This window comes from Pongo abelii, chromosome 1, assembly GCF_028885655.2.
Source record: "Pongo abelii isolate AG06213 chromosome 1, NHGRI_mPonAbe1-v2.0_pri, whole genome shotgun sequence".
Taxonomy (NCBI): Eukaryota; Metazoa; Chordata; class Mammalia; order Primates; family Hominidae; genus Pongo; species Pongo abelii.
This window is the reverse complement of record NC_071985.2, coordinates 195554430-195578212: the sequence shown is the minus strand read 5'-3', so window position 1 is coordinate 195578212 and position 23783 is coordinate 195554430. Positions and strand designations below refer to the sequence as shown.

At 46.9% G+C, this 23783-nt stretch overlaps 1 protein-coding gene across 1 annotated transcript in view; it reads right to left on the bottom strand.

The window, feature by feature from the left end:
• Window positions 1–7108: 7108 nt before the first annotated feature.
• Window positions 7109–23783, bottom strand: part of SF3A3 (splicing factor 3a subunit 3) — a 33208-nt gene continuing 16533 nt past the window's right edge. The window contains exons 13-17 of the mRNA XM_024248265.3: window positions 19680–19844; window positions 19460–19570; window positions 17821–17911; window positions 9255–9310; window positions 7109–7416 (exon numbers count right to left, since the gene is read on the bottom strand). Coding sequence (XP_024104033.1) covers window positions 7339–7416; window positions 9255–9310; window positions 17821–17911; window positions 19460–19570; window positions 19680–19844 — 501 coding nt within the window. The 3' untranslated portion in view covers window positions 7109–7338. The remainder of the gene's footprint in view (window positions 7417–9254; window positions 9311–17820; window positions 17912–19459; window positions 19571–19679; window positions 19845–23783) is intronic.

The window sequence follows — 23783 nt, the reverse complement described above, 5'->3', positions numbered from 1 at the left end:
GTGGCACAGATTTTCTCCTGGAAGAGAAAGCAGGAGGAGGTTTGGGAGCTCTGTGCAGACTGAACAGGTGGTAAATGCTGGACAGAGGCAAGGCTGGAGCCCTATCGTGCCCATGTCACTGGTCCCATCCACCACACGCTGTCCGTCCCTGCCTCCACTTCCTAGAGGAGGCAGGTGAGAATGAGACACATTTCCCTGGAGGGCTGGCAAGGTGGTGGTCACCAGGGGTGGAATGGAATGTAGCTTGTCCTCTGGGATCGTCGGGTGGGCTAGGCCTAGGAGCAGAGCAGGACTGCCTGGGGAAGTGCTGTGACACCTCTGCAAAGCCCTGACCCCCTGCCTTGCCCCCAGGGAGAGCATGATGTGTGTGGGCAGCTCACAACCTGACATCTTCCCCACTGCGGCCTGCGTGAGCACAGGTGCTTGCCCCAGGCCTCTTTGTAGCTTGTTGGGGAGGGGAGTGCTGGATGGGCTGGACTAGGGAATGGTGGGGATGTTAGGAGTGGGGAATCTGAGAGGGGGTGGGGCACCAAAGGTAGAAAGCTCAGACTTGGGGAGCTAATGAGGAAGGAAGACTTTTTTTTTTTTTTTTTTTTAATGTGGTGAGACGGAGTCTCACTCTGTCATCCAGGCTGGAGTGCAGTGGCAAGATCTTGGCTCAGTGCAAGCTCTGCCTCCCAGGTTCACGCCATTCTCCTGCCTCAGCCTCCCGAGTAGTTGGGACTACAAGCACCCAGCACCACCATGTCCGGCTAATTTTTTGTATTTTTAGTAGAGACGGGGTTTCACCGTGTTAGCCAAGATGGTCTCGATCTCCTGACCTCGTGATCCACCCGCCTTGGCCTGTCTCTATCTCCTGACCTCATGATCTGCCCACCTCAGCCTCCCAAAGTGCTGGGATTACAGGCGTGAGCCACCATGCCTGGCCTAGGAAGACATTAAATGTAGGGGTCAGGGCCGGGCGCGGTGAAGGCTGTCCCCTCCCTCATATGCTGCTTACCTGGACAGGAGCAGGGGTCAGCTGACTGCTTGCCAGGTTCTGGGCTACCAGTAAGGCCAGCAGGAGGACTGATAGGAGGAAAAGGAGAGAGGGAGCCACTGCAGAGGCTGAGGCAGGTGGATCATGAGGTCAGGAGTTCAAGGTCATAACCAGCTCAAAGGTCATAGGTCAAAGAAAGGTCATGCAGCAGTTAAGTGGAAGAGGTCATGAACTTAGGGAAAAGTAGGGGCAGTCCCAGGGTCCAGCAGTAGTCATGGTCCAGGAAAGGCCAGGGTCCCTGGGCTGAGGACAGCTACCTCTGAGCAAAGCAGCTCTGTGGCTACCATTGGCCACATACATCTTCAACTGAGGTGCTGCAGGAGCCAGAGAGAGGGAAGGACGAGTTCTGGGCAGCTGAGGAAATCTACAAGCAAAATTTCCATTATTGTACTATGCAGATGAATAAACTGAGGCTGGGGAACTAGGGTGGGGGTGGGTCAACCTTTAGGGAATAAGAGGTCTCAGGGGCTCAGCTTTCACTTCCTGCAAGTCATACTGTCAGAGTGACACTGAGGTAGGCACAAAGGGGCCTGCATCCCAGTAACAGCCACCCTGAGACACATGTTGTCACTGGCATGGCAACAGCAGCATCCCAGCCTGAGGGGAGGCAGAACTGGAGCAGGTGAAGTGACAGGAAATAGATACCCAGTGACTCTGATCTGGCCTCATTTGCTGCCAACGTCAGTAGGTGCCGGGGCGTGGGAAGGTGGGGTCATGGGCTTCCTCAGAACCCAGGGCAGGAAAACCCTGGGCCACAGAGGGTCAAAAGTCCAGACTCACTTTTCCAAGTGTTCTTCAGGATTCAGACCCCAGCCTATCCCTAAATGAGTGCTGAGCCAAAGATAGGAGGTAGCTCTCAGACTTTGGGTTCCTAGATCCCAGACTCTGCCCCCTGCAACACTAAGGGATCACACCTAGAAGGGTCTGCTAAGCCTGGGTTTAGGTTTTTCCATACAAGGTAGGAAACTGCTAGAGATGAGAGTGGGGCATTATTCCTATCTTCTCGCCTCCCCTGGAAGCTGAGCACAACCCAGACCCTACCATTCCCAATGCTAATGGGGCACCTGTTTCCCTGTCCTCATGGATGTAATCCTCCATCAGCACTCAGACTTGTCTCTCAAGTGACAGCAGCCAGGGTGATGCGATACATAGGAGAGTGTGCAGCAAGGACTCCTGGGTTGGGCCCTTCTGATGGTGTCAGCCTCTCTGTTGCCCATCCATCCCCCCCACCAACAAACACTACACTCAAGAAACAGTTCTCTTGCTGGGCATGGTGGCTCACACCTATAATCCCAGTGACTCAGGAGGCTGAAGCAGGAGAACTGCTTCAGGCCAGAATTTCAAGACCAGCCTGGGCAAGATAGTGAGACCCCCTTCTCTATAAAAAATTAGCCGGGCATGGAGGTGTGCACCTGTAGTCCTAGCTACTTGGGAGGCTGAGGTGGGGAGGTCACTTGAGCCTGAGTTGGGAGGCTGCAGTGAGCTATGATCATGCCACTGCACTCTAGCCTGGGTAACAGTGAGACCTTGTTAAAAAAAAAAGTTTTTGGGGCCGGGCACGGTGGCTCACACCTGTAATCTCAGCACTTTGAGAGGCCGAGGCAGGTGGATCATGAGGTCAGGAGTTCAAGGCCAGCCTGGCCAATATGGTGGAACCCCGTCTCTACCAAAAACATGAAAAAATTAGCCAGGCGTGGCAGCGCACACCTGTAGTCCCAGCTACTCGGGAGGCTGAGGCAGGAGAATTGCTTGAACCCGGGAGGCGGAGGCTGCAGTGAGCGGAGATTGCACCACTGCACTCCAGCCTGGGCAACACAGCGAGACTCCGTCTTACAAAAAAAAAAAACAAAAACACAAAAGTGACAGAGCGAGACAGAGTCTCGCTCTGTCGCCCAGGCTGGAGTGCAGTCGCGTGATCTTGGCTCACTGTAGCCTCCACCTCCCGGGTTCAAGCAATTCTCCTGCCTCAGCCTCCCGAATAGCTGGGACTACAGGTGCATGCCGCCACGCCTGACTAATTTTTGTATTTTTAGTAGAGATGGGGTTTCATCATGTTGGCCAGAATGGTCTTGATCTCCTGACCTCATGATCTGCCCGCCTTGGCCTCCCATAGTGTTTGGATTACAGGTGTGAGTCACCATGCCTGGCCAAAAAAAGTTTTTACACAGTCAGCCCCTCTCCAAGGGGACTTCAGTTTCCAAAGACCAAAGGTTCAAAGGGCTCAAAGGTTCTACCCAGGTCCCTGAAGCTTTGTGAAGAGCCCAGGCTTCCCACAGAAGCCCCTTTCCTTCTCCTTACTTTGCACAGATGAGGCTGGAGGGACATCTCAGGAATATGATGGGGCAGGTGGACAGAAACAGAGCAGAATCAGAAGGCTGGGCAAAGACAGATGGGTACCTCCTAGGCTGTATTAATCCAGTCTTCTTGTCCATCTCCTTTAGTTTGTGTGCCCCTCCATGGCTACAGCATATTCTCAATATTCTCTGTGCCCCACCCTATCCCAGCTGTAGACCTACCTGCACACTTGAAGGTGCAGAGGGCTGTGAGTGTGCATGCACAAGGCAGGGAGGCTACAGCTGCCGCCCCTGGAAAGTGGAAGCTGCCCTTCCTCCTCCCCTCCAATGACTTTTCAGCTCTGGGAGTTGCCTCTCACGTTGCTGCCACTGGGGACACACAGGGACTACAGAAAAGAAGAAAGCACAGCTGCTGCCCAGACTGACTGTAGTTGGAGGGAGAAAATAAAGCCGCTTGAGCAGATCAAAAGACCGCCATCCCAACATCCCACTGGGAGGTGCCTTATTTGTCTGGATTGGAAACCTGGCAGGTGGAGAGGGCTCTCAGAAGAGATCAGAGGGAGAGGAGACTAGTGTCCTCCCAGGGTGGACCTGTAATGGGAGGACTTTTCTGGATGAGGGTGGAGAGGGTCACAGGCTCATTCCCACCCTGAGAACTCTGAGCTGAGGCTGACAGTACGACCTGAAGGATGAGGGGAAAGGTTGCTATCATCCCAAGGATTTTTTTTTAATGCAGAGGGAGAGAAATATCTCAGAACTTCACTTCCCCAACACATTGGTTACCTTTAGTGTGCTCCCTTCACAGAGCCTTCCAGCACAAGTTGACCCCAGGGAGGGAAATGGACAGAAAATGGAGAAGAAAGGGATACCTGGTTGAGGCCAGAGACAGATTTCTTCACTTTCATCTGAGAAGTAGAGAGTAAAGACGACTCCTGGGAAGGCTCATTCCAGGTGCAGCCTCTGGGTTTAGCAGCACCAATCTGAGAGTCAATCCCAGGAACAACTCCCTAAACGCTCCCTGCAGCTTTCCTCCGTGAAGAGCTAATTGAATTAACTGTTCTCAGCAGTAAGTGCATTGGCAAAGGTTCCGACTCCATGTCTAAGAAAGATTTTTGGCTGGGCACAGTGGCTTATGCCTGAAATCCCAGCACTTTGGGAGGCTGAGGCAGGTGGTCAATTGAAATTCTCTTCCTTTGGCTGACCCTATGGAGTCCAAACCTGAAGGATCACCTCTGAGAACCAATTCTGATGTGATTTGCCTGCACCTCAGAAAACAGCTGTGCCCCTTGCAGCTGGATGGAACTGGCCATATGGCTCTTCCTGCGTGCCCAGAGGCTGCTGCTGAGCTTCTTCACCTCTGGCTTCTGCCCTGTCTCACCTCCACTTTAATTTTCAAGGTTTGATCTAGCTGTGCCTGGCACATGGAAGGCACTAAAAAAACCCTGAATGAATGAAGGTAACAAATGAACAAGCCTTTGCTGTGACAGGTAAGCCCAAGGTTCCCTCCAAGGTTGTTCTGGCAGAGTTCGCATGCTGACTGCAGTTACTGGGCAAGGGGATGGCAGGATTCCTTAGGACCTGGTCCCACTTCCTCTCTACACTGTAGAGGGAGAACCTATTAACCCTGGAGTCCCAGGTAGCCTCAAGACAGGGTTTTGAGGACTCCAACAGCTGGAAAGCAGCAGATGCATTCCTTGGTAGCCCAATGCAGCCACTGTTCTGACGAGCAGTCTGAAGGGCCATCTTCTCCCCACATTTCCCATTCCAACGCTTTAACTCTTTTCTCAAATGGCAATGTCTCCTTGCACTTTGGGCCAGTTTCCACTAATCAGTGTTTCCAGTTGGCTCAGTTAGGTTTAATTATTCACTCACTCTGCTTCAGCTCAGGCCCTGGAGAGGCTGTCCAACTGGAGTCTTATTTTTTTTGAGAGAGTTTCGCTCGTTGCCCAGGCTGGAATGCAGTGGTGCAATCTCGGCTCACTGCAACCTCCGCCTCCCAGGTTCAAGTGATTCTCCTGCCTCAGCCTCCCTAGTAGCTGGTATCACAGGCATGTGCCACCACGCCTAGCTAATTTTGTACTTTTAGTAGAGACGGGGTTTCTCTATGTTGGTCAGGCTGGTCTTGAACCCCCGACCTCAAGTGATCTGCTCGCCTCGGCCTCCCAAAGTGCTGGGATTACAGGAATGAGCCACTGCACCCGACCTGGAGTCTTAAATGAAGGAGTGAAGGCACAAGGGAATGAGTTGCACAGGGGTGGGCTGAACTAGGAAGGAAAATACCAACCTAGAGTGCAGTGCCACTGGGGTGGGGGTGGTGAAACTTTACTGCCATGGAAATAACCAGGGCAAAAGATTGGTGTGAGGCAGAAGGCTAATTCAAGTTGGGACTTTTTTTTTTTGAGACGGAGTCTCGCTGTCACCCAGGCTCAAGTGCAGTGGCGTGATCTCGGCTCATGGCAACCTCCGCCTCCTGGGTTCAAGTGATCCTCCTGCCTCAGTCTCCTGAGTACCTGGGACTACAGGTGCATGCCATCACGCCTGGCTAATTGTATTTTTAGTAGAGACAGGGTTTCGCCATGTTGGCCAGGCTGGTCTCCAACTCCTGACCTCAAGTAATTTGCTGCCCTCGGCCTCCCAAAGTGTTTGGATTACAGGCATCAGCTACTACGCCTGGCCTGAGTTGGAATTTTTAAAAGTAGATATATTAGCCAGCCTGCCTCTGCATGGGACAAGTGCGGCACTGGTTCTTGGCAGGTTTTTAGAAAAATAAGATATAAATGTATAATATAAAGAAAAAGATTAACATTTTTTAAAAAAGTAGATTTATTAAAAAACAGTTGAAGGTCTGAGCGTTGAGAGGCAAATGGGGTCTCTGGAGGATCCTGTCCTGCAGCAGGCCTGACTTTCAGATGACTGTACTTATAAGGCAGATCAGTGCCTTCCTGGTTGCCTTAGTTCTTTCCGTTTCAGACACATTTGGATCCTGGGGCAGCTGCTCAACTCTACCCAACTCTACCATGGCTACTTGGGCTTGGAGAACATGTGAGTATTAGCTACTTTTATAGTCAAATAGGGATCTTGTAGAAGAAACAGGTAGACAGACCCACCAGTCTCTCATTCTGACCTAGCAAGCTGGTGAAGTCACTGTTGGTCCTAGTTCCCTTGTATGTTGGGCCGCAGGCCCATTCCAATACAGCCCAACTCCCCCCTCTTTTTTTTTTTTGAGATGGGGCCTCACTATATCGCCCAGGCTGGTCTCAAACTCCTAGGTTCAAAGGATCTTCTAGCCTCAGCCTCCTGAGTAGCTGGGACTACAGTGCATGCCACCATGCGTTTTTTTTTTTTTTAAATAAGACAGGGTCTCACTATGTTACCTAGGCTGGTCTCAAGCAACCCTCCTGCCTCAGCCTCCCAGGTAGCTGGGACTACAGGCACAAGCCACTGCAACCAGCTCCAACTCCTTTCTTTATGCAAATACAAAAGGCAAATCTTGGTGCGACACTTAGTCCTTAGTAGCAACCCTGGCTCATCCTCCTAGTCTTTCCCTAGTATTTGCATCAATGGCTAACTAAGCTGATGGCAGATCTCATCCTGGGGTAATACTCATTCAGGGAAGCAGCAACAAAGGAGGGTGGGGAAAGAGGTCAGGTCAGATTTACCGAACGTGATGTAGCATAACAGGTGCCCATTAAATCTCAGCTACTACTAAAGTTGGTGAGGAAGAGGTATGGAGGCACTAAGACCTGAAGCACTGAGTTGGTCCATAACCCTGGGCTTTAGAATAAGGTCTGGTTTTATTTTCTGGCAGAATCTTTTAAAATATAAAACAGATAAAACACATCTCAACCCTGCAATCTGCCAGCATGCCTTGTTTCTACAAGATGCATGCTAGACCATGAGACTACATAGCAAAGGGTCTTTAAGAGGATTTGGTTGGGAGAAATAGAAAAAGCAGATCTCAGGGAAGCCTGGGCTAGCCCAAAAGCTGAGCTACATCCCTGAACACTAGAGCAGTCCTTGTCTTTTCAGATCCTCATATGTCTTCTTATTCACAACATTCCCACTTGAGTCTTCATATTCTTCCTGAAAAGGAAGGGGTACACTTTGTTAGACAGCTCTTCTAAAAGAAATGTTTGGAACCAATCTCTAGGTACCTGAGCTCATCCTGGCCTGATTCCATGGCATACTCTGGTACACTAAGACTGGCATTCATCTAAGCCTTTCTCAACTGGGGTTCCACAAGAGAATTAAGTCCCACTGCCCCAAAGCAGCCACCGTGTGCAATGAATTAACTTCTCTCGTAGACATCTAGAATGGTATCAGTCATGACCCATCATTAGAGTATCTGAAAAAATAGTTCATTTAGCTCTCTATGTTTAAGATGGGGAACCCTGGTTGAGAAAGGCTGACCTACAACAGCAGTTCTCAAATGGTTCCCAAGAATCCCAGGTTTCTGCTCAGAGGCAACTGCAGGGGTGGAAAGGGAGGCCAGGAAGTCTGAGCTTCCCCATGTCCAGAGCAATTCTGCTTGATTCTATTTTATATATCAGAGTACTATATTACAAGTGGAAGAGAGTTTTGCTGCCAAAAAGAAAAAAATACTGAAAACCACTGACTCAAAAAAAGGCTTTGTCAGTTACTATGGGACTTGGAGTGAGTCAATACCATTCCTTACATACATGTCATTCCTCATCTCTGAAACCTGCTGCTTGGGATGACCATCATAAGACCAACAAGGACATCTCCCTGTCGCTATGAGAGTATCATCTCTCATTAGATGCTTTCCTCAAAGGAGATCTAATACATGATACAGAGTCTCGGCATTTTAGTCTATAAATCCCCATGGCAGAACATGAGATTGGGTACTCCCACTTGCCATTTCGATTTTTTTTTCTTTTTTTTTTTTTTTTTTGTGAGGTAAGTTCTTGCTCTGTCACCCAGGCTGGAGTGCAATGGTGCAATCACAGCTCACTGCAGCCTCGACAGCCTGGGCTCAAGCAATCCTCCTGCCTCAGCCTCCTGAACAGCTGGGACCACAGGCATGTGCCACCACTCTCAGCTAATTATTGTATTTTTTGTAGAGATATGGTTTCACCATGTTGCCCAGGCTGGTCTCCAATTCCTGGGCTCAAGCGATCTGCCTGCTTTGGCCTCCCAAAGTGCTGGGACTATAGGCATGAACTGCTGCACCTGGCCCATTTCAAAATTTGAATGGCAGAATACAATCTGTCTTTTTGTTGTTAAAGAGACAGGGTCTTACTCCGTCACCCAGGCTGGAGTGCAGTGGTATGATCATAGCTCAGCAGCTGCCTCAAATTCCTGGGCTCAAGCGTTCCTCCTGCCTCAGTCCCAATTAGCTGGGACTACAAGCATGCGCCACCACACTTGGCTAATTATTATTACTATTTTTTGAGACAGAGTCTTGCTCTGTCACCCCGGCTGGAGTGCAGTGGCACAATCTCGGCTCATGCAACCTCCACCTCCCCAGTTCAAGTGATTCTCGTGCCTAGGCCTCCCAAGTAGCTGGGACTACAGGCATGCGTGGGTGGATCACCTGAGGTGAGGAGTTTGAGACCACTCTGGCCAACATGGTGAAACCCTGTTGCTACTAAAAATACAAAAATTAGTCGGGTATGGTGGCGGGCGCCTGTAATCTCAGCTACTCGAGAGGCAGAGGCAGGAGAATTGCTGGAACCCAGGAGGCGGAAGTTGCAGTGAGCTGACATTGCACCACTGCACTCCAGCCCGGGCAACAGTACGAGACTCCGTGTCAAACAAAAGGAAAAGTCAATTTGTAGATATTGTCACATTCTACTCGCTGCTGCAGTACACCAGGGACCATCTTTCGCCTCCCTTCTACATGGTGAGGGAGCTCTCTATCACTTGACACTATCCCCAACACCATCCACATTAGTACTCACCTCAGTGTCAGGCTGCCATCGTTCTGAAGCCTTCTGCAATTTCAGTTTGGCCCACACTGCAGGATGAGAAATGAACAGCAATCAGGACGGACTGAACATCTGTCGGGTATCCAGTGTTATAATCCTCTCTCCCTGCCATTAGGATGCTCCCTAGAAGACTCTGCCTTTGAGATTCTTGCCTACCCCAAACCAGAGTTTTGGTTCTGGACCACCTATAGACAAAACCCCTTACACTGCAAAATTCATCATGATCTTGCTTTGCTATAAAAGTTGGATCAAATATAACCAAAGACCTCCGAAAACAGAGAAACTGATACTCTTGAAGGAGGTTAATGTGGAACAACCTATGAGAATAATGGGGAAAGTGACCTTCCTTTCTTAAAGCTCATAATATAAAAATTCTAATAGTTCAATAACAATCTCTATGAAGGAGAAAACGTAAAGACATCTGAAAAAATCATCGTAGCTTCAGAAGGAGTGATCAGACATGTATACACAAGAAAAAAACAGATACAAACCAGGGAAAGAACAACTTGAATCTTTTTTTTTTTTTTGAGATGGAGTCTCACTCTGTCGCCCAGGCTGGAGTGCAGTGGGGTGATCTCGGCTCACTGCAAGCTCCGCCTCCCGGGTTCACGCCATTCTCCTGCCTCAGCCTCCCGAGTAGCTGGGACTACAGGCACCCGCCACCACGCCCGTCTAATTTTTTTTTTGTATTTTTTAGTAGAGATGGGGTTTCACCGTGTTAGCCAGGATGGTCTCCATCTCCTGACCTTGTGATCCACCCGCCTCAGCCTCCCAAAGTGCTGGGATTACAGGCGTGGGCCATCGTGCCCGGCCAACAACTTGAATCTTAAAGTATGGTGTCAGGAAGGTGAACTCTTAGAACAGATGGCTACATGTAATACATAAGAGATCCACTGCCAGAGAGGGAAGATAATAAAGTATCAATAGATGATGAGAAAACAGAACTTGATTCCTGTGTTTCCACCTTTCCCATCAAGCAGAATAATCTAAACTTGACAAGATTAGAAGAAATATCACAGAGAGACCGTTAAAGCCTAAGATGGGTGAATGAATAGTAAATGAAACAATATATGATAAAATGCTTAGCTCTGCACCTGGCACATGGGTGCTCAACTAATCAACTTTTCTTTCTTTGCTAATTGCTTTAAATTAGCTGAAGTTGGCCAGGCATGGTGGCTCATGCCTATAATCCCAGCACTTTGAGAAGCTGAGGCAGGCGGAACACCTGAGGTCGGGAGTTCGAGACCAGCCTGACCAACATGGAAAAACCCCATCTCTACTACAAATACAAAATTAGCCAAGCGTGGTGGTGCATGCCTGTAATCCCAGCTACTCAGGAGGCTGAGGCAGGAGAATCGGTTGAACCTGGGAGGTGGAGGTTGGGGTGAGCCGAGATCACACCACTGCACTCCAGTCTGGGCAACAAGAGCGAAACTCCATCTCAAAAAAAACAAAAAAACAAAAAAAACATTAGCTGAAGTCTTCAAGCCCAGGTAATATGCACATCAGGAAGGAATGGAGAAGTTATGTGCTTACTATGTGACAGGGCAGGACCCTGTCATATTCCTTGCCAAAGCTCTTCAAGAATCTAACCAAGAATTCAGCCTGGGTGACAAAGCAAGACTCTGCCAAAAAAAAAAAAAAAAAAAAAAAAAAGAAAGAAAAAAAGGCCGGGTGCGGTGGCTCACGCCTGTAATCCCAGCACTTTGGGAGGCTGAGGTGGGTGGGCAGATCACCTGAGGTTGGGAGTTCGAGACCAGCCTGACCAACATGGAGAAACCCCATCTCTACTACAAATACAAAATTAGCTGGGTGTGGTGGTGCATGTCTGTAATCCCTGCTACTCAGGAGGCTGAGGCAGGAGAATCGCTTGAACACGGGAGGTGGAGGTTGGGGTGAGCCGAGATCGCACTGCTGCACTCCAGCCTGGGCAACAAGAGCGAAACTCCGTCTCAAAACAAAACAAACAAACAAAAAACATTAGCTGGTCTTCAAGCCCAGGTAATATGCACATCAGGGAGGATTGGAGAAGTTATGTGCTTACTATGTGACAGGGCAGGACCCTGTCATATTCTTTGCCAAAGCCCTTCAAGAATCTAACCAAGAATTCAGCCTGGGTGACAAAGCAAGACTCTGCCAAAAAAAAACAAAAAACAAAAAAAGAAAGAAAAAAAGGCCGGGTGCAGTGGCTCATGCCTGTAATCCCAGCACTTTGGGAGGCTGAGGTGGGCGGGCAGATCACCTGAGGTTGGGAGTTCGAGACCAGCCTGACCAACATGGAGAAACCCCATCTCTAATAAAAATACAAAATTAACTGTGCGTGGTGGTGCATGTCTGTAATCCCTGCTACTCGGGAGGCTGAGGCAGGAGAATTGCTTGAACCCGGGAGGTGGAGGTTGCAGTGAGCCGAGATCGTGCCATTGCACTCCAGTCTGGGCAACAAGAGCGAAACTCTGTCTCAAAAAAAAAAAAGAATATTAATAAAGTGCGACCAATCACCTAAATGGCGATTTCTGGTGGCAATTTCAGAGGGCTCTTTCTTAGCTTTTGTACAATTAAAATAAAAATAATAAATCTAAACCAATGGAATAATTAACATAATAAATTTATAAGTAAAACCCTCTATTTAAGTAAAAAAAAAAAAAAAAAAATCACTGCGGCTGGGTGCAGTGGCTCACGCCTGTAATCCTAGCACTTTGGGAGGCTGAGGTGGGTGGATTGCCTGAGCTCAGGAGTTCGAGACCAGCCTGGGCAACAAAGTGAAACCCCACCTCTACGAAAACACACAAAAAATTAGCCGGGCATGCTGGCGTGCACCTGTAGTCCCAGCCGCTCGGGAGGCTGAGACAGGAGAATCGCTTGAACCCAGGAGGTGGAGGTTGCAATGAGTGGAGATCACACCACCGCACTCTAGCCTGAGCAACACAGCGAGACTCCGTCTCAAAAAACAAAAACAAAAACAAAAAAAAACCACTGTAACTTAAATGACAGTACAGAATCTCTTGCTCCAGGCTAAAATCTCCAAGAGAGAAAATAAAAATTTCAAAAGAATGATCTAAAGAAGTTAATCCAGGCCAGGAATGGTGATATGAGAATCACTTGAGCCCAGGAGGCAGAGGCTGCAGTGATCCAAGATTGTACCACTGCACTCCAGCCTGGGCAAAGAGCAAGACCCTGTCTCAGAAAAAGAGAGAGAAGAGAGGGGCTGGGTTCAGGTGCAGTAGAAATTGAGGTAGAAATAAAACTACAAATGCTATGTGGTGAACCTAAAAAGTTCAAGGGAAGCCATGATGGGTAGAAATAATACAATTAATCAAAACAGTGGCAATAACAACATTCATAGGGAGAAACTGACTAACCTAGACAGCTGAATAAGTAGATAAATTCTGAAAGTAATACAATTGAAGAATCATGAACCTGCCAATGATAATTCTTTTTTTTTTTTTGAGACAGAGTCTCACTGTGTCACCCAGGCTGGAGTGCAGTGGCGCGATCTCCGCTCACTGCAAGCTCCGCCTCCTGGGTTCACGCCATTCTCCTGCCTCAGCCTCCTGAGTAGCTGGGACTACAGGCGCCCGCCACCACACGCGGCTAATTTTTTGTATTTTTAATAGAGACAGGGTTTCACCGTGTGAGCTAGGATGGTCTCGATCTCCTGATCTTGTGATCCGCCCGCCTCAGCCTCCCAAAGTGCTGGGATTACAGGCGTGAGCCACTGTGCCTGGCCCTGCCAATGATATTCTAAAAAAAAAAAAAAATTAGGGCCAGGCGTGGTGGCTCATGCCTGTATTCCCAGCACTTTGGGAGGCCGAGGCGGGCAGATCATGAGGTCAGAGATCAAGACCATCTTGGCCAGCATGGTGAAACCCCATCTCTACTAAAAATACAAAAACTAGCTGGGTGTGGTGGCGCACGCCTGTAGTCCCAGCTACTTGGGACGCTGAGACAGGAGAATCGCTTTAACCCGGGAGGTGGAGGTTGCAGTGAGCAGAGATTGCGCCACTGCACTCCAGCCTGGTGACAGTGCGAGACTCCGTCTCAAATAAAAAACAAAAACAAAAACAAAACTCTGTATGGCTAAGAGAACACAATTTCTTTCTAGAAAGACTCTTAATGACCAACCCTTAAAAAATCACGTGATAAGTGTGATTTCAAAGAAGGTAGTATGGCGTTGTGGAAAGAGGAAAGACTGTTTTAAGACACACGTGTTGTAATCCCAGCACTTTGGGAAGCCAAGGCAGGCAAGTCACCTGAGATCAGGAATTTGAGACCAGCCTGGCCAACATGCTAAAACCCTGTCTCTACTAAAAATACAAAAAAATTAGCCAGGCGTGGTGGCGAGCGCCTGTAATTCCAGCTACTCGGAAGGCTAAGGCAGGAGAATCGCTTGGAACCAGGAGATGGAGGTTGCAGTGAGCTGAGATCACGCCACTGCACTCCAGCCTGGTTGACAGAGCAAGACTCTGTCTTAAAAATTAAAAAAAAAAATGAAATGAAATGAAATTAAAAAAGAAGAAGAAAAGAAAAAGGCTGCCATGAAAATGTTCATGGCAGAGAAAGCTACCACTGCGGGGAAAACAGGAAGCCTGGCGGTGGTCCTCTATGTGCTTCAGCAGCACATTCCCTGACATGCACTCCACTTCACTTTCTTCAAGAGGTATTTTGCTGCTGTGTTTCTACAGCCTCACACACAAGCTTACTGAGGGCACTTCTATTTTTGCCTTTATATCAGTCATCCTTTAACATGAGCATGGTGGCTCACGCCTATAACCCCAGCACTTCGGGAGGCCAATGTGGGGGCATCACTTGAGGTCAGAAGTTCCAGGCCAGCCTGGCCAACATGGTGAAACCCCGTCTCTACTAAAAATACAAAAATTGCTGGGCGTGGTGGTGCATGCCTGTGGTCCCAGCTACTTGGGAGGTTAAGGCACAAGAATTGCTTGAACCCAGGAGGCGAAGGTTGCAGTGAGCCAAGATCAGCCACTGCATTCCAGCCTGGGCAACAGAGCAAGACTCTGTCTCAAAAAATAAATAAATAAATAAATAAATAAATAAATAAATAAAGTTGGGTGCAGTGGCTCACGCCTATAATTATAATCCCAGCATTTTGTAGGGCCAAGGTGGGAGGATCACTTCAGCCCAGGAGTTTGAGACCAGCCTGGGCAACAAGGAAACCCCATCTGCACCAAAAAAAAAAAAAAAAAAAGAAAAAGAAAAGAAACTCAGAATAGTTTTATAAAGCACTTGGTTTCTTACTTTGTCATAAGAAGTCAAGAAATTATATAAGTTAAAGAATCTTAGTGCAGTCCCACTGAAGAGGTAATCTCTGTCAATATAAACAGTTTCAAATGACAGAGAGGTTGTAGCATGTTGCATGTTGGGCGGGGATCACGCCTGCAATCCCAGCACTTTTGAAGGCTGAGACAGGCAGATCGCTTGAGTACAGGACTTTTAAGACCAGCCTGGGCAACATGGTGAAACACCATCTCTTACAAAAAATACAAAAATTAGCCGGGCGTGGTGGCACAAGCCTGCAGTCCCATCAGCTTGGGAATCTGAAGTGGGAGGATCACTTGAGCCTGGGAGGCAGAGATTGCAGTGAGCTGTGATTGCACAACTGCACTCCAGCCTGGGCAACAGAGTTGGAAGCCCAAGGTTCAAGCTGACCAAACAGCTGAACAGCCTGCTAAGCATAACTGAGAGTAAAGTGCCTGTAATTTAACACAGTGGGGGGGATGGGGGGGTAAAATACCTTACTTCTGTCTAATCAGCCAACAGTGAAATGTGACATAGATCCACTGAAAAGAAAATAAAAAGCCAGGATGGGTGCGGTGGCTAACGCCTGTAATCCCAGTACTTTGGGAAGCCATGGCAGGCAGGTCACCCGAGGTCAGGAGTTTGAGACCAGCCTGGCCAACATGCTAAAACCCCGTCTCTACTAAAAATACAAAAAAATTAGCCAGGCGTGGTGGCGAGCGCCTGTAATTCCAGCTACTCGGGGGGCTGAGGCAGGAGAATCGCTTGGAACCAGGAGGTGGAGGTTGCAGTGAGCTGAGATCACGCTACTGCACTCTAGCCTGGGTGACAGAGCAAGACTCTGTCTCAAAAAAAAAAAAAAAAAAAAAAATTTGGCCGGGCGCAGTGGCTCACGCCTGTAATCCCAGCACTTTGGGAGGCCAAGGCGGGTGGATCACAAGGTCAGGAGATCGAGACCATCCTGGCTAACACAGTGAAACCCCGTCTCTACTAAAAATACAAAAAATTAGCCGGGCGAGGTGGCGGGCGCCTGTAATTCCAGCTACTCGGGGGGCTGAGGCAGGAGAATCGCTTGGAACCAGGAGGTGGAGGTTGCAGTGAGCTGAGATCACGCTACTGCACTCTAGCCTGGGTGACAGAGCAAGACTCTGTCTCAAAAAAAAAAAAAAAAAAAAAAATTTGGCCGGGCGCAGTGGCTCACGCCTGTAATCCCAGCACTTTGGGAGGCCAAGGCGGGTGGATCACAAGGTCAGGAGATCGAGACCATCCTGGCTAACACAGTGAAACCCCGTCTCTACTAAAAATACAAAAAATTAGCCGGGTGAGGTGGCGGGCGCCTGTAGTCCCAGCTACGTGGGAGGCTGAGGCAGGAGAATGGCGTGAACCCTGGGGGGTGGAGCCTGCAGTGAGCCGAGATCGCGCCACTGCACTCCAACCTGGGTGAAAGAGCAAGACTCCGTCTCAGGAAAAAAAAAAAAAAAAAAAATTAATTAAATTAAAAAAAAAGAAGAAAAGAAAAAGGCTGCCATGAAAATGTTAATGGCAGAGAAAGCTACTACTGCTGGGAAAACAGGAAGCCTGGCAGCGGTCGTTTATGTGCTTCAGCAGCACATTCCCTGACATGCACTCCACTTCACTTTCAAGAGGTATTTTGCTAATGTGTTTCTATGGCCTCTAACACAAGCTTACTGAGGGTACTTCTATATTTTCCTTTATATCAGTCATTATTTAACACATTAAAATCAATTCAGAAAACTATACATACAACCATTCAATCAAAATCTTGCATACAAGGGAGTTCACAGACCCAGACTAAAAGTCCTGGTTTATACTCAGCACAGAGCTCTTCTCAAAGGAGAAACAATCAGCACTGCCGACTAATTCATTCCCCTTAAAAATGCAATAATTAGCTGGGCGCGGTGGTTCATGCCTGTAATCCCAGTACTTTGGGAGGCCGAGGTGGGCGGATCACCTGAGGTCGGGAGTTCAAGACCAGCCTGACCAACATGGAGAAACCCCGTCTCTACTAAAAGTACAAAATTAGCCGGGCATGGTGGCACGTACTTGTAATCCCAGCTACTTGGGAGGCTGAGGCAGGAGAATCGCTTGAACCCAAGAGGCACAGGTTGCGGTGAGCTGAGATTGCACCATTGCACTCCAGCCTGGGCAATATGAGCGAAACTCCATCTCAAAAAAAAAAAAAAAAAAAAGCAATAATTAGGCACGGTGGCTCACGCCTGTTATCCCAGCACTTTGGGAGGCCAACGTGGGTGGATCACTTGAGGTCAGGAGTTCGTCACCTCAATCAGCCTGGCCAACATGGTGAAAGCCCATCTCTACTAAAAATAGAAAAATTAGCTGAGCGTGGTGGCACATGCCTGTAATCCCAGGTACTAGGGAGGCTGAGGCAGGAGAATCGCTTGAGCCCAGGAGACGGAGGTTGCAAGAGCCAAGATCGTGCCACTGCACTCCAGCCTGGCGACAGAGTGAGACTCGTCTCAGAACCAAAGGCTGGGCATGATGGCTCACGCCTATAATCCCAGCACTTTGAGAGGCTGAGGTGGGCGGATCACCTGAGGTCCGGAGTTCAAGGCCATCCTGGCTCACATAGTAAAACCCCGTCTCTACTAAAAATACAAAAAATTCGCCAGGCGTGGCGGCTCACGCCTGTAATCCCAGCACTTTGGGAGGCCAAGGCGGGCGGATCATGAGGTCAGGAGATCAAGACCATCCTGGCTAACACTGTGAAACCCTGTCTCTACTAAAAATACAAAAAATTAGCCAAGTGTGGTGGCGGGTGCCTGTAGTCTCAGCTACCAGGAGGCTGAGGCAGGAGAATGGCATGAACCCAGGAGGTGGAGCTTGCAGTGAGCCAAGATCGTGCCACTGCACTCCAACCTGGGCGACAGAGTGAGACTCCGTCTCAAAAAAAAAAAAAAAAAAAAAAATTAGCCAGGCATGGTGGCACGTGCCTGTAGTCCCAGCTACTCGGTAGGCTGAGGCAGGAGAACTGCTTGTGCCCGGGAGGTGGAGGTTGCAGTGAGCCAAGATTGCGCCATTGCACTCCAGCCTGGCGACAGAGCGAGAGTCCATCCATCTCAAAACAAAACAAAACAAAAAAACACAAAACAAAAAACAGAAATGCAATAATTATACAACTGTCCTAGATTTTACATCTCCACAACCTACTGCCTTTAATCCTGGATACACAGGGTATTAGGATGCTGAATTGAAGGAGTAGAGGCCATTTGTACTGGCCTAGGAGACAGTAAATAAAACTTACAGGAGACAGCATCTTCAATCTGTGTCACATTAGCAAAGTGAGCAGTGTTTGGGATGCCCAAACACCTCATGCCATGAGCATGACGCCATTCCTGGGAGAAGAGAGAAGCAAAAGGATCATGTGAAATGGGAATAGCTGAACACAGAGCACTAACTCCATTCTACTCTATAAATCCTAACATGGCCCTTTGCAAGACTCCACCTAAAGATAGCATTCCTTTTGTGTTTCATGTTTGTAAACAGCTGCCTGTGACTGACAAAAGGGTGGTATTTCAAAGCAGCACTGCATGGTTTGCCTCACTGGGTTGGCTTGTAAACCTAGATTCTAGACCCAGTAGTCTTATACATAAAACCTCTGGGTCAAGATCGCAGAAAAACTTCACAACTCTAACTACATCTCCCATATTGCAGGAGAACTTACCAAAGCCCCAGCAACTCCAAACACCTGCATGAATAGGGGTTACTAATGGCAGGTCAGCATCATGTTTGTAGGTAAAGGAGAAGACTTTTTATTAGGCACAATGATGTGGTGAGGAGAGAGCAGGGAGATTATACACTGACATGATGGCAGTTTTAGCTAAGGGATGGTAAATGGCATGGGCTTTATCCTGGATGCCAACTCCAGTCATTGTAGGAGGTGCTGAGAAGGATACAGAACTCACTCATGGGCTCAGCAAAAAAGACCAATTATCAATTAGTAATATGTATGACTCAGAGAGGGGGAGAGGAGTTCACATAAATTTGTCATCCTTGGTCTAGCACAAATCTTTTCCATTCTGTAAAATTTCCTTCCAAAATCTAAGAACTCTAAGTAGAGCCCACTTAGAGGTGAGCCCACTTACACAGTACCATCTGGACAATATCCTGTCTCAAGAATGGCTTGATAGGCCGGGCGCGGTGGCTCACGCCTGTAATCCCAGCACTTTGGGAGGCCGAGGCAGGCGGATCACGAGTCAGGAGATCGAGACCATCCTGGCTAACACGGTGAAACCCCGTCTCTACTAAAAAATACAAAAAATTAGCCGGGCGCGGTGGCGGGCGCCTGTAGTCCCAGCTACTCGGGAGGCTGAGGCAGGAGAATGGCGTGAACCCGGGAGGCGGAGCTTGCAGTGAGCCGAGATCGTGCCACTGCACTCCAGCCTGGGTGACAGAGCAAGACTCTGTCTCAAAAAAAAAAAAAAAAAAAAAAAAAAAAAAAAAAGAATGGCTTGATAAATATCAGCCCCTTCATTTTTTATTTTCTCAAGAGGCAAAGATCCATTTAAGATCCGAAAGAGATCAATCAGCCCTATTTTTTATCTTGAGTATTAGCAATGGGGTAGAGAAATAACCAAGAAGTCAGAAATTGGTCTAAAATGCTAGCAGAAAGACAAAAACAGAGAAGTGTAAGAGCAGGCAAGAGAAAACCAAATAAGGTTCAAAGAGTGGTGCGGTAGAATTCCTCCAGAAACTATCTCAGGTATTTAAGACTAACATTGGTGCCAAAAGTCAAATGCCATGGGCTTGATTTTAAAACCATCCTTCTCTGATTCCCTTTGGCTCTGGACACCAGTGGTCCACATAGGCTGCTCCTACTCTCTTCTCTAAAAGTCTCATGTTTTTACTTCAATTCCCATGAAAAATGGCTCTGAATTCCTTACAGCAAAGTGTCGCTGGAAGGCTTTGGGCCCTCGGTAGGTGTAGTTTCCACAAATCTCACAGTTGTAGTTGATATTTAGGCCATGAAGCTTATACAGCCAGTAGGGAATAGGCTAAAAAAGAAAAAAACAAAACAAAACCAAGTAGTAGTGTTAGCTTACTAAACTCTGTATCTGTTTCCAAAATGGGGAATGGGGAGAAAGTGGTAGTGCTGAGACTTACTTTGCCATCCCAGCCAAGTGGCAGGTTTTTGGGGTTGTAAATGATCTCATTCTCTTCATCTTCACTCTCACTCTCACTGATCTGCTCTTCTTCCTCTTCTTCTCGCTCTTCTCCTGTTCTGGCTTGCTTGCGCTGTACATTTTCATGAGTGAGATGTCGCTGTTCCTAAAGCAGGTCCATAAATGAAAAGTCAGAAAAAAGTAGTGCAGAATAAGAAGGGAAATTTCCTGTTTTCCTGTAACTTTTGCTGACCCCTTACTTCCAAGGATAAGGTTCTTTCTTACAGAATAAAGGAAAATCTTGCCTTCATATCAGAACTCCTTATCAGCAGGCTCTACCTGATCCCAAAGAAAAGAGTCAAAGGTTTTACATCACTTGCCTAATTACTCATCTGAGGCTATTACAGAACAACAGAAAACAGTCTCATCTATTCTGACTCTAAAATATTTCCTGGCTGGGTGTGGTGGCTCACGCCTGTAATCCTATCACTTTTGGGGGCTGGGGTGGGAGAATCACTTGAGGCCAGGAGTTTGACATCAGCCTGGGCAACACAGTGGAATCTCATCTCTACAAAACATTTACAAATTGGCTAGGCAAGGAGGTGTGCACCTGTGGTCCCAGCTATTTAGGAGGCTGAGTTAGGAGGACTGCTTGAGCCCAGGAGTTTGAGGATGCAGTGAGCTCTGATCCCGCCACTGCACTCCAGCCTGGGCGACAGAGCGAGACTCCTCAAAAAAAAAAAAAAAAAAAAAAAATGCACCCAATACAGGAGCACCCAGATTCATAAAGCAAGTCCTTAAAGACCTACAAAGAGACTTAGACTCCCACAAAATAATAATGGGAAACTTTAACACCCCACTGTCAACATTAGACAGATCAACGAGACAAAGTTAACAAGGATACCCAGGAATTGAACTCAGCTCTGCACCAAGCAGACCTAATAGATATCTACAGAACTTTCCATCCCAAATCAACAGAATATACATTCTTCTCAGCACCACATCACACTTATTCCAAAACTGACCACATAGTTGGAAGTAAAGCACTCCTCAGCAAATGTAAAAGAACAGAAATTATAACAAACTGTCTCTCAGATGACAGTGCAGTCAAACTAGAACTCAGGATTAAGAAACTCACTCAAAACTGCTCAACTACATGGAAACTGAACAACCTGCTCCTGAATGACTACTGGGTAAATAACGAAATGAAGGCAGAAATAAAGATGTTCTTTGAAACCAATGAGAACAAAGACACAACATACCAGAATCTCCGGGACGCATTTAAAGCAGTGTGTAGAGGGAATTTATAGCACTAAATGCCCACAAAAGAAAGCAGGAAAGATCTAAAACTGACACCCTAACATCACAATTAAAAGAACTAGAGAAGCAAGAGCAAACACATTCAAAAGCTAGCAGAAGGCAAGAAATAATTAAGATCAGAGTAGAACTGAAGGAGACAGACACACAAAAAATCCTTCAAAAAAATCAATGAATCCAGGAGCTGGTTTTTTGAAAAGATCAACAAAATTGATAGACCGCTAGCAAGACTAATAAAGAAGACAGAAGAATCAAATAGATGCAATAAAAAATGAAAAAGGGGATATCACCACTGATCCCACAGAAATACAAACTACCATCAGAGAATACTATAAACACCTCTACGCAAATAAACTAGAAAATCTAGAAGTGGATAAATTCCTGGACACATACACCCTCCCAAGACTAAACCAGGAAGAAGGTGAATCCCTGAATAGACCAATAACAGGTTCTGAAACTGAGGCAATAACAGCCTACCAACCAAAAAAAAGTCCAGGACCAGACGGATTCACAGCCGAATTCTACCAGAGGTACAAAAAGAGCTGGTACCATTCCTTCTGAAACTATTCTAATCAATAGAAAAAGACGGAATCCTCCCTAACTCATTTTATGAGGCCAACATCATCCTGATACCAAAGCCTGACAGAGACCACAACAAAAAAAAGAGAATTTTAGACAATATCCCTGATGAACATTGATCCAAAAATCCTCAATAAAATACTGGCAAACCGAATCCAGCAGCACATCAAAAACTTATCCACCATGATCAAGTTGGCTTCATCCCTGTGATGCAAGGCTGGTTCAACATATGCAAATCAATAAACGTAATCCATCATATAAACAGAAGCAAAGACAAAAACCACATGATTATCTCAATAGATGCAGAAAAGGCCTTAGACAAAATTCAACAGCCCTTCATGCTAAAAACTCTCAATAAACTAGGTATTAATAGGATGTTTCTCAAAATAATAAGAGCCATTTATGACAAACCCACAGCCAATATCATACTGAATGGGCAAAAACTGGAAGCATTCCTTTTGAAAACTGGCACAAGACACGGATGCCCTCTCTCACCACTCCAATTCAACATAGTGTTGGAAGTTCTGGCCAGGGCAATCAGGCAGGAGAAAGAAATAAAGGGTATTCAATTAGGAAAAAAGGAAGTCAAATTGTCCCTGTTTGCAGATGACATGATTGTATATTTAGAAAACTCCATCGTCTCAGCCCAAAATCTCCTTAAGCTGATAAGCAACTTCAGCAAAGTCTCAGGATACAAAATCAATGTACAAAAATCACAAGCATTCTTATACACCAATAACAGACGAACAGAGAGCCAAATCATGAGTGAACTCCCATTCACAATTGCTTCAAAGAGAATAAAATACCTAGGAATCCAACTTACAAGGGATGTGAAGGACCTCTTCAAGGAGAACTACAAACCACTGCTCAACGAAATGAAAGAGGACACAAACAAATGGAAGAACATTCCATGCTCATGGATAGGAAGAATCAATATTGTGAAAATGGCCATACTACCCAAGGTAATTTATAGATTCAATGCCATCCCCATCAAGCTACCAATGACCTCACAAGCTTACCAATTTCTTCACAGAATTGGAAAAAACTACTTTAAAGTTCATATGGAACCAAAAAAGAGCCTGCCTTGCCAAGACAATCCTAAGCCAAAAGAACAAAGCTGGAGGCATCACGCTACTTGACTTCAAACTATACTACAAGGCTACAGTAACCAAAACAGCATGGTACTGGTGTCAAAACAGAGATATAGACCAATGGAACAGAACGGAGCCCTCGGAAATAATACGGCACATCTACAACCATCTGATCTTTGACAAACCTGACAAAAACAAGAAATGGGGAAAGGATTCCCTATTTAATAAATGGTGCTGGGAAAACTGGCTAGTCACATGTAGAAAGCTGAAACTGGATTCCTTCCTTACACCCTATATGAAAATTAATTCAAGATGGATTAAAGACTTAAATGTGGGCCGGGGGCGGTGGCTCATGCCTGTAATCCCAGCACTTTGGGCGGCCGAGGTGGGTGGATCACCTGAGGTCGGGAGTTCGAGATCAGCCTGGCTAACATGGTGAAACCCTGTCTCACTAAATATACAAAATTAACTGGGCATGGTGGCGCATGCCTGTAGTCCCAGCTACTCGGGAGGCTGAGGCAGGAGAATCGCTTGGAACCAGGAGGTGGAGGTTGCAGTGAGCTGGGATCATGCCACTACACTCCAGCCTGGGCGACAGAGTGAGACTCTGCCTCCAAAAAAAAAAAAAAAAAAAGACTTAAATGTTAAACCTAAAACCATAAAAACCCTAGAAGAAAACCTAGGCAATACCATTCAGGACATAGGCATGGGCAAGGACTTCATGACTAAAACACCAAAAGCAATGGCAAAAAAAAAAGCCAAAATTGACATATCAGATGTAATTAAACTAAAGAGCTTCTGCACAGCCAAAGAAACCACCATCACAGTGAACAGGCAACCTACAGAATGGGAGAAAATTTTTACAATTTACCCATCTGACAAAGGGCTAATATCCAGAATCTACAAAGAACTTAAACAAATTTACAAGAAAAAAATCAACCAATCCCATCAAAAAATGGGCAAAGGATATGAACAAAAACTTCTCAAAAGAAGACATTTATGCAGCCAAAAGACACATGAAAAAATGCTCATCATCACTGGCCATCAGAGAAATGCAAATCAAAACCACAATGAAATACCATCTCACACCAGTTAGAATGGCGATCATTAAAAAGTCA